Genomic DNA, 11,322 nt, shown 5'->3' on the forward strand with positions numbered 1-11,322 from the left:
GGGAGCCACTACCTGCTCGGCTACGTCGACGGCTCTCTCCCTTGCCCTCCCGCGCTGGTGGACAGCGTGAACGGTCCGGTCTACAATCCGGCGCACCGTGTTTGGATGGGGCAGGATCAGGCGAACCTCTCCTCCATCCAGGGTTTGCTTACCCCGGCTGTTGCCGGGCTCATTGTCTTTGCCAAGACTTCTCACGAGGCATGGACCATCCTTGAGCGTTCCTTCGCGTCGCAGTCACAGGCTCGAGCTAGTGCCCTCCGTCGTCAGCTTGGTGAGTGTGAGAAACTCGACACCACGGCCACGGAGTTCTACAACAAGGTCAAGGCCCTTGCCGACACGATGGCGTCCATTGGACAGCCCCTCACGGACTCCGAGGTCAACTCCTTCATCGTCAATGGTCTTGATGAAGAGTATGATGGCCTGGTTGAGATCATCAATGAGCGGGGGCACTCCAATCCCATGATGGCCCATGAGATATATCCCGCCTTCTTCTCACCGAGCAGCGTGTTGAGGCGCGACGCGCTAGCCGTGGCCGTGGCTCTCCCTCCGCGCATGCTGCCTACAAGGGCGGCTCTCCCGTCCGGCAAGGGGCCTGCGCCGTCCTCGTCCGCGTCTGCTCCTCCTTCGACGCTGCCTGGCAGTGGGGGGCGGCGGGTCTGCCAGCTCTGCGGTCTTGATGGCCATTGGGCGTCCAAGTGTCATCGTCGCTTCCAGAAGAGCTTTCTTGGGCTTGGCAATGATGGCCGGGATACGCGCAACAATGCGCGGCAAGCCGCCATGGCTGATCGCCCCGCACTGTCTCCGAAGTCCCAGGGGCACACTCAGTCCTATTCCATTGACCCGCATTGGTACATGGATTCTGGGGCAACGGAGCACTTGACGAGCGAGATGGGGAAGCTCCACACCACCGAGCCCTATCAAGGGTCTGACAAAGTCCACACCGCCAACGGAGCAGGTATGCACATCTCCCATATTGGTCAAGCATCCCTTCTCACTAGCCATACAAATAGGAGTCTTCAGCTTCGCAATGTTCTTAGAGTACCATCTGTGACGCGCAATCTACTTTCAGTTCCTAGACTCACTGTTGACGATAATGTGTTTTGTGAATTTCACCCGTTTGATCTTTTTATTAAGGATCGGGACACGAGGGACGTGCTTCTTAGTGGGCGTCTATGCCAGGGCCTCTATCGTCTGGAGCATCCTGGCATCTCTCGCGTTTTCAGTGGAGTTCGCGTCTCGCCGTCACAGTGGCATGCTCGTCTTGGTCATCGTGCCACTCCTATTGTTCGCCATGTTTTGCGTCGCCATGAGCTTCCTACTACACCTAGTAATAAAGATGTAGCAGTGTGTGATGCTTGTCAGCAGGGGAAGAGTCATCAACTTCCTTTTTCGGATTCTACTAGGGAGGTCAAACATCCTCTAGAGCTTGTGTTTTCAGATGTATGGGGCCCTGCCCAAACCTCTGTTAGTGGTCATAATTATTATATCAGTTTCGTTGATGCTTACAGTCGTTTTACTTGGCTTTATCTTATCAAGCGCAAATCTGATGTGTTTGATATTTTTGTTCAGTTTCAAAAACATGTTGAACGCCTCCTCAAGCATAAAATTGTTCATGTTCAGTCGGATTGGGGTGGTGAGTATCGCAACCTCAACTCCTTCTTCCAGTCGCTTGGGATTGCTCACCGTTTAGCATGTCCACATACACATAAGCATCGTCATATTGTTGAAACTGGTCTTACTCTTTTGGCCCATGCATCGGTTCCTTTTCGGTTTTGGAGTGATGCTTTCACCACTGCATGTTTTCTCGTCAACCGTACTCCCACACGTGTTCTTAACATGAAAACTCCTATTGAACTTCTCTTGAATGAACAGCCTGACTATACTTTCTTTAAAGTGTTTGGTTGTGCTTGCTGGCCGCATCTGCGCCCATATAATAAACGCAAGCTGGAATTTAGGTCCAAAAAGTGTGTCTTTCTTGGCTATAGTTCCCTTCATAAAGGTTACAAATGTCTTCATGTTCCTACTAATCGTGTCTACATATCTCGGGATGTCGTGTTTGATGAGCGTGTGTTTCCTTTTGCCAAACTCCCTGTCTCCACCGATGAGTCTCCATCCTTGCATTCATCTTCCATTGCCTCTGACCAATTTGATGATGTTGCATACTCTCCAGTACTATTACCTAACCATGGTGCAGGCACTGGACGTGGAGCTCGTTTGGAAATTCTGGAGGTCCCAGTACCTTCATTGCCGATGCCATCCGACGCGCACGTCGATCGTGCTGCGCCTCTGCATGGCCTCGGTCCGAGCGCCCATGCACGCTCGCCCGACCCGCCCGCCACGCCGCGGGCTGCCTCGCCTCCTGGCACTGGCCCGGCCTCGCCCTGGACCTCGCCTGCCACGCCGAGCCCCACGCCTGCCACGCCCTCGTCGCCAGACTCTCCTGGGCTGCCTCCTTCGCCGGGCAGTTCACCGCTCGTGACGCCCTTGGCAGACCATGGCTCGGTCTCTCCGACGCGCAGTGCGTCGCCCAGTCCCTCGCCGACTGGGTCACTGTCATCGCCATCGCCCAGCCCCTCGTCGGCTGGGCCCTCTCCGTCGACGTCCTCCAGCCCCTCCTCGGCTGCTCCTTCGACATCGACAGCTCCTGTGCTGCGCCCGCATACGCGCAACCGCAGTGGCATTTTTCGCCCCAAGGAGCGCACCGATGGTACTGTTGCTTGGCATGCTGCGTGTATGACTGCTGCCATTGCGGATCCGTCCTCCGAGCCCCGCACATACCAGGCTGCTATGAGTATTCCTCATTGGCGAGAGGCTATGGAACAGGAGTATCATGCTCTTCTTCGTAATGAGACGTGGACTCTTGTTCCTCCACCACCACGAGTTAATGTCATTGATTCTAAATGGGTCTTCAAGGTGAAGAAGCACTCTGATGGGACTATTGAGCGCTACAAAGCGCGTCTTGTTGCTCGCGGTTTTCGACAGCGTTATGGTCTTGACTATGAAGACACCTTCAGTCCAGTGGTCAAGCCTACCACCATCAGGCTTCTTCTCTCTATTGCGGTCACTCGAGGTTGGTCCCTTCGGCAGCTTGATGTGCAGAATGCCTTTCTTCATGGCTTGTTGGAGGAGGAGGTCTATATGCGACAGCCACCTGGATTTTCTGATCCTGATCGTCCTGATCATCTATGTCATCTTACTAAAGCACTGTATGGGTTGAAGCAAGCTCCTCGGGCCTGGCATGCCCGCCTTGCGACTGCTCTTCGTGCTCATGGTTTTACACCGTCTGCCACTGACTCCTCATTATTTCTTCTACAGAAGACTGCAGTCACTATGTACTTGTTGGTCTATGTGGATGATATTATCTTGGTCAGCTCCTCTCAGTTTGCTGCTAATGCTCTTATTCGTTCCCTTGGTGCTGATTTTGCTGTCAAGGACCTTGGGCAACTTCACTATTTTCTTGGAGTGGAGGTTGCTTCTTGCGGTGCTGGACTTGTTATGACACAAAAGAAGTACTCTTTGGACTTGCTGCAGCGGGCTGGGATGCTTAAGTGTAAGATGACTACTACACCCATGTCTTCCACTGATAAGATTACTGCTGTTGATGGTGAGCTTCTGTCTTCTGAGGATGCGACGGTCTACAGGAGTATTGTTGGTGGTCTACAGTACTTGACAATCACACGCCCAGATATATCTTATGCTGTCAACAGAGTTTGTCAGTATTTACAGGCGCCTCGCGACACTCATTGGTCTGCTGTCAAGCGCATATTGCGCTATGTTCGACTTACTGTGTCTTATGGGCTATCTATACGACCGAATCCCTATGGGGTGCTCTCGGCGTATTCTGATGCGGACTGGGCTGGCAGTCCGGATGACAGGCGATCTACAGGGGGCTATGCTGTGTTCTTTGGCTCTACTTTGATCGCCTGGAGTGCTCGGAAACAAGCTACTGAGTACTGAAGCTGAGTATAAGGCTGTGGCCGATGCTACTACTGAGATCATTTGGGTACAGTCCTTGCTTCAGGAATTGGGTATATCCCAACCGCAGCCTCCTATCCTTTGGTGTGATAACATCGGTGCTACATACCTCTCTGCAAATCCGGTATTTCATGCCCGAACGAAACACATCGAAGTTGACTATCACTTTGTACGGAAACGTGTGTCACAGAAGCGATTACGGATCAGGTTCATCTCTTCTAAGGATCAACTTGCAGACATCTTCACCAAGCCGTTGCCTCTACCATAGTTCGAGCCTGTAGGCGCAATCTTACCCTTCTCGATTCTTTAGGAAGTGGCTAAGATTGAGGGAGGGTGTTAGACTATGTATAGCTTCTGTATACGTGTACGTATTGTACCATTGTAACACACCCATTATATATATATGTGATAGGCCACCCCTAGAGGGTTGAGCCGGTTCCCCCAATTCTATTGTCTCACATAACCTGAATGCATTATTCAGCATTATAGGCAGCCATGCCAGATTAGTAGCTAGCAGCCACGAAGTTTCTTGAATCTGTGCCTTGAACATAGATCCTTCACTTGTTTCGTTCAGAGTTTCATACACCTTTATGTGCTCCCTATCCTCTGCAATTTCAGTAAGGAAATACAGCGTAAGCATACAAGTACAACAAATGCAATTTTTCTAGTCAAAGCATACTGAGGTAAAGCTCTATCATCCGGTTACCTTCCATTCCATGAAACCGTACAGCGTCCGATGAAAATAAAAAGATCTCGACCACTAATTATTCAATTTGGTGACATTCAAAAGCAAACTATCTCGTGAAACACTTGTTTAATATCTATATCTAACAGAACCAAGCACAAAATTACACGCATAAAACAACTAGGAACGCAGGACAAAAGTAGGGAAACAGAAGCAGGTGAGATTTATGTAGCCATCACATTGAGGTCATGGTGATTGCCCAAATGCTCAGCTTACTCAAGTCAACAGAACTAAGTGCTACACACATTTTATAGTATGGACAGAGACAGGACCCTAGCTCAGGACCATGCACATGCAACTGCATGCACCAGCAACAAGCTATCTATCAGAAAGTGAACTCAAAAATGCTAAGGGCATATCAGTCTATTTCATTTTGATAATTAGGCCTAGCATGGTGCTGTTCCTCTAGGAGACAGGGGTCAGCAAGCTATTATATATAGGAAGGTATGTTCAGGTGAGCAGCAATCTGGAAAGACAGGAAAAGGCGTGAAGCGGTGAAGGGGAGGCAGATCGTCTTCCCCATCCTGCCGGCATCGACCTATCCTGTTCTTATCCATCAATGGGGAGGCCACCTTCTAGTGGTGAGAATGGCCTGAAGAAGGGGCCCTGGACTACTGAAGAAGACGAGAAGCTCATGAGCTACATCCAGAAGCATGGCCATGGAAGCTGGAGGGCGCTGCCTCAACTTGCTGGTACTCATACATCTCCTCCTCTGTTTCTCTGCCTCATGCACATTTACTTTTTCAAGAATGCTGTCCACTATATTTGTGTTGCAGGCTTGAACCGGTGTGGCAAGAGCTGCCGGCTAAGATGGACCAACTACCTGAAGCCAGACATCAAGAGAGGGAAGTTCTCCCAGGAGGAAGAACAAACCATCCTACAACTACATACCATCCTCGGCAACAAGTACTAATTGCACGTACTTTCCATTGCAGAAATCTCACATGAGCTATGTGATGTCTAACATGTGACCAAACCAGGTGGTCAGCTATTGCCAAGCATCTCCCTGGACGGACAGACAATGAGATAAAGAACTTCTGGAACACTCACCTCAGAAAGAAGCTCATCAAGATGGGGATCGATCCCATGACCCACCGTCCGAGAACAGACTTCTTTGCTGTTCTCCCGCAGCTCATCGCACTTGCCAACCTTCGCCAGTTCGTCGAGCATCAACCATGCGATCACACTGCCAGGCTGCAGACCGAAGCAGTCCAGGCTGCTAACCTCCAGTACATGCACTCACTGCTTCAATTTGCAGCGTCCATAGCCACCAGCCCCACTACCAGCAGCAGCCTCAACACTCTCACTACAGACCTGGAGCAGATCAGCCCTCAACAGACGCTTTCACCAAGTGTACTTGAGGGTATTTGTGGCATAGACTTAGCAGGGCAGAAGCATCAGAACCAAATGCCTAGCATTACCGTTGGTCACACAATTGGCAACATCGACCCGAATTCAATTACCAACGTTGAGCAGCATAGCTGTGAGGGAGAGAACAGTAGCCAGAAAAGGCTGTTTCTCTCTGAAAACTCCCTTCCACCACTCACTGACATGGCCGTTTCAAACATGTGTAATTCCATCTGCATCTCAAACTACAATGGCGTCAGTAGTCCATTGCCCAGTTGGTCAGAATTCCTACTTGATGAAGAGCTCCTGAAAGAGATTTCCTGATGCTACCTGAATTCCTAGTTTGAATTGTATAGTAGCCTTTGGCTTGCATTTTTGGAATTTAGGCTTATCATTTTACCACCTTTTTACATAGTCTCTCTAGATGTTTATATGTGCTTGTAGACTCATAAAGAATTAGCAGATAAGCCTACGAGTATGAGATGTAATGATGTATATGTGAACATGTAACATATAAGGTTTCTCAGGTTGTTTTGCTTTTTTCTTTCTGCCAATATATCTTGGTTCCTGCAATACTGTTTTGTCCTAGTCGCTCCAAAGTAGGCCCTCTTGAATTTTGATTCAAGGTGTAACGATATTTATAGCAATAGCATGAGTGACAGCACACCCAAAACAAATACTGCTCACATGCCATCTATCGTATGCCAGAACTAAAATTAAAAAGCTTCCTTAGTTGCAATTTTCGCAAGTTCTAAATGCTTTCCTGAAGTACTGTTTGTTTCTCTACAATGGAAGAAACCACCTATAAGCTTTTACAGATAGTACAACAAATAAAATTGAAAATACTATAATGTAGAAGAAGTTTGATGTGTTAGGTAGCAAGAGGGGTTGACTAAACCAGTCATGTCAACCAACTGTGACTGAAAACAGGTAAGAATTGCGGAAAGAACCTAAACAGCTAGCTGAAAAACATGTTGTTGCCACTAGTAATATTTAACTATCATAATCATCGGCTTCCATGAAGCATTTCCAGTGTTTTTTTTTCTTTCCTTCCGGGTCAGCATGTCCTTGCCTTACAGCAAACATGTTTTTTAAAGAGGTAGCAACCTAACATCGATACTAAGATGTGTGTTTATATACTTTCTCAAAAGAGAGAATCAATTACTCCACCTGCAATAGTGCTTTAATGTTTGCAATATTATTAAGAGCATAGACAAGGTAAGAAAAAATACAATTAAGAGAGCGAAGATATACTTACAAGAGAAAGAAGTCATATGCATTTACATCACTATATATTGGACAGAGCAATACGTTTCCTATGCCACTGATAAAAATGGATGTCTAATCATAGGTATCAACTACTACACCACACTTGCGTGTCTGGTACAACTGAGATAGAAAAATAGACAGATCATGACAAATCCCATCAGATAAATAGCTCTTTTTTCTGCAAAGGAGATAAATAGCTTTCAGCTATAAGTGGTCACTAGGCATTCAGTCAATCCACATGATACAGAAAATTATGTGGTAACGTCTTGCTGATGAACAAAATTCAAAACTATACATAAACAGAAAAGCTTTTCCTGTTGCTCTGGCACTTGGCAACTGCATTATACTGTGAAGTTGCAAGTATACCCTTTATGCTGGAGTGAAAAGATTCTTGTTCTAAGTGAAGCTTTGGATGGCTTATGAGGAAAGTAACACAGGAGTTATGGAATTGAATCATCCAAAGTTTCTACTAGTCCAAAAATAGGCATAGGTAACCCCACAGGATGCTAGGTGCCCTTTCGACCAAGCACGATATCAGCTTGCCATGTGTTCTCATGGAGGTCACTCCCCGCAAGGCCACAAACAGAAAGTATCTCTCTTTTCTGGACTGCCATCTTCCCTTGTCTCACGCCAAGGGGAGACACAATTGGGGCGTGGGCCTTGAGGTTTCTTCTTCTAGGAGAATGTCTTTCGTCGCCCGGCTGGGACATATTCATCCACGCCAACGGGCTTTCGCAAGGCAACATCCTTCGATTCCGCTACCTTGGGGGCGGACACTTCTCTGTGTATGTGTGGAATAACCTCTGGTGCCGCGTAACTATGCCGCCCGATCTGATGTAGCCGGGCTTCTGCTTCGGCTGCCGTAGTTAAGGTCAACAAGGAGAGGAATGCAATAGGCTCCTCGAGGTGCTGTGTACGCTGTAACTAGCCTTTAAGTTCTGCCATATGAGCAATGCTAGTTTCATAACCTCTATATCAGGGTAGCACTGGGTGTTTGACCCATCCCCGAGGAGGCTTCTTGCCTTGAGCCATCCCGAGGCTGCGCCTTTGAGGGCTACCACTGGTGGGGCATGCTGTTATGTGCTGAAGGTCCTCCCGGGGGGTAAGTAGAACAGCTCACGGGGATTGTTCTTGAGTGTTTAGGCCACATGCTTAGGAGAAGCAGAAACACACAATCACTAAGCCTTGAGTCAGCGAAGGTCCGTAGAGGGTGAGCACTTAGCCTTTGTGGCGGGAGGTCCCTACCTCTGGCTCCACCGTGTGCCAGAGGGATGTCCGGTGATGGTGCGGCTTCTCGGGCGAGCCCCCCGGACCCCAAGCCAACTCTGCTGCTCATCAGGTGTGCTGCAACCGTCGCACTAACCCCGTCCGTACTTACATCCCCCTCGTGAAGGTGACCATGAACTTTCTCGGGTAATCCTTAGAGGGGGATGCTCGGAATGCTCGTCCTTGTTGGACCCTCAGGGAGGCGACCATAAGGCTCGTCATGTAGAGGCCCGCCAATTCCGGTCCTTTGAGGGTATAACAATGGACTCCATTTATAGGCCCCAATGAATATCTGTCCTGTGTGCTTGTGCTTGCTGGCTCCTTGAAGAATTAACCGCAAGGCATCTGCACGTAGACCCTGAGAAATCGTCCTGTTATTCGTGTTCTTGTTGGTTCCTCAGAGAGGTAACCGTAAGAATCTGCATGTAGGCTCTGGAGAATTGTCCTCTTATGCGTGTTCTTGTTAGTTCCCCCAGAGAGGTAACCTTAAGAATCTGCATGTAGGCTCTGACGTGCGATGCATGTGGGGGGGGGGGGGGGGGTCATGTATGCCTTTTCTTGTTGGTTCCTCGAGGAGGTAACCGTAAGACTTTACATGTAGGCTCGTGACTCCTTGTTAGTCCCTCGGGGAGGCGACCGTAAGGTTTGCACGCGAGGGGGGTGTCTTGTTGGTTCCTCGAGGAGGTAACCGTACGACTTTACATGTAGGCTATGAACGTGACTCCTTGTTGGTCCCTCGGGGAGGCGGCCGTAAGGTTTGCACGCGAGGGGCGTCCTGTATGCATTCTCTTGATGATGGTTCCTCGAGAAGGCAACGATACGATTCACATGTAGGCTCTGATGTGTCTCCTTGTAAGTCCCTCAGGGAGGTGACCGTAAGGTTTGTACATGTATAAAAAATTGTACTGTCAGTGGATTCTGTTGGTTCCTCAAGGAGGTAACCATAGACCTGCGCCTTAGGCTATTTTGCGTCTCCTTGCTGGTTCCTCAGGGAGGTAACAAAAGGGTTCTGCGCGTTGTTTTTGCCTCTCCTTGCTGGTTCCTCGTGGAGGCAACCGAAGGGTTCTGCGCGTTGTTTTGCTCGTGCGATGTGTTCCTTGGGTACTTATACTACATGAGCGGACCAGACTTCGGAGGCCCTAGAGAGGTGGAGTAGTGCGAGTAGCGACCCCGCTGCCAGAGCTCGTTTCCCGGGCACGAAGCTGATGGGTTACCCCGACTAAGGCGCGATGTCCAGACCCGACTCAAGCAACGTATTTCTCCGAGAACTCAGGGAACGCTTTGAGACAGTTTTGTGATCTTCACGAAGTTCAGATGGAAAGACCAATTTGAGAATCCGAGGATGACCAACCTGAGAATAATAAGCGCGTGGAGCATTCTTGAAAGATTTGACGACTGCATTGCTTACAATATTGCCTGCAAAAGATCCTTCCAGGAATAAACATGGCTTGAGAATAATAGGCGCATGACGCATTCTTGAGAGGTGCGACAATTGTGTCGATTACAGTACCGCCTACAAAAGATCCTTCCAGAAAGAGATGCAAATTAAGGGAAGTACGCGAGATAGGCCTTAGAGGGGCGGACCGACGTACCCCTAATTGCTTACTGCAGAGTAACTGCTGCTTCAAATTCCTTTTGGGAGAAATAAGGCCAGGGGTCCGGTGTCCGTGAGGCCTCGGGTAGGCAGCTTGGCACCCCCCTCGCCCGCTTATCATCCGTAGAACACATGATGCTGTCCAATCAAGAGGCCGTGGGAAGCGGAAGGGCAAGGGAAGACGACGTTATGAAGATGCCAACCCCCGAGCTCTGCCTAGTATAGGCGTGCCAGAGAATCCTTCCCTGAGGCGTCCGGGACCCGTGTACCGTTGTGGTGCCGGAGAGGATACTTCAATTTGAAGTGATGGAGAGACTTTCCTTGCCGCGAGGGCTCTAACGAGGTTTCCTCGACCAGATCCCTGTTAGCATATTCATATGCTATCTGAAAGAGCCGGGCGACGGTGACCGGTCCTGGAGAGAGCATCAGATCTTCCACAACCTGCCGGTTGGTGGTGCATGCGTCGAAGGCGTCCACAACCAGCCTTTCACTGACCTTTGGAAGCTAGAGATAGAGGTCGGCGAAGCGCAGCGTGAATGAACGCAACAACTCCCCCGGACGCTGCTTCAGCAGCAAAAGGTCCCACAACGCAGGCGTGTGAGTGGGGTGCCACTGCTGCTCTGTCGAGGCGGAGACTTTCTTCCTCTTGAAGCCTGGGCGCTTGGCGCGTCCGATGCCGCCAGTCTTTGCCTTATCCCGTCCTCGGGCGAGGGGCAGGCAGGTACGTCCAGCGGGCGGGACGCCCCTTGGTGCATTACCTGCCGAGCCCCCAGTGATCGTTGCAACCTCGGACATCGCGTGCACGAGTCCGTGGATGCTGGCCAGCCACTGGTCGGGGCTCGTCCCTTCCAGGTGGAGCCTGAGCAGCTCCCGCATCATCCTCAGAGCAGTCTCCACGATCGGCTCTCGGCGACGGTCAGTCAGCGCCGCGGACTCCGCCATGTTGGCCATGATGATATAGCCGAAGACCGTCGGAGAAGAGCGAAGACGGATTGAGCCCCCTATCTGGCGCGCCAAATGCCGGAGATTCGTGTCCGGGCAGGAACATGGGTATCATCGAACCCCAAAGGTTCGAACACAGGGGACTCAAGATCACATCATCGCCTTACCAATGGCGGGCACTGCA

At 50.0% G+C, this 11,322-nt stretch overlaps 1 protein-coding gene across 1 annotated transcript; it reads left to right on the forward strand.

Moving 5' to 3' along the window:
* The first annotated feature begins 5,279 nt into the window (after positions 1-5,279).
* Positions 5,280-6,391, forward strand: LOC124672256 (transcription factor MYB93-like). The gene is made up of 3 exons (XM_047208519.1): positions 5,280-5,412; positions 5,497-5,626; positions 5,701-6,391. The coding sequence occupies exons 1-3, from the start codon at positions 5,280-5,282 to the stop codon at positions 6,389-6,391; spliced, it is 954 nt and encodes a 317-aa protein (XP_047064475.1).
* Positions 6,392-11,322: the final 4,931 nt, after the last annotated feature.

The sequence above is a fragment of the Lolium rigidum genome, chromosome 1, assembly GCF_022539505.1.
Source record: "Lolium rigidum isolate FL_2022 chromosome 1, APGP_CSIRO_Lrig_0.1, whole genome shotgun sequence".
Classification (NCBI taxonomy): Eukaryota; Viridiplantae; Streptophyta; class Magnoliopsida; order Poales; family Poaceae; genus Lolium; species Lolium rigidum.

Bases quoted from the DNA above. Each gene is read 5' to 3' on its own strand.
- LOC124672256 (XM_047208519.1), top strand. From the start codon at position 5,280: ATGGGGAGGCCACCTTCTAGTGGTGAGAATGGCCTGAAGAAGGGGCCC. The intron at 5,413-5,496 runs GTACTCATACAT...TTTGTGTTGCAG, and splicing joins GGCGCTGCCTCAACTTGCTG to GCTTGAACCGGTGTGGCAAG. The intron at 5,627-5,700 runs GTACTAATTGCA...TGACCAAACCAG, and splicing joins CATACCATCCTCGGCAACAA to GTGGTCAGCTATTGCCAAGC.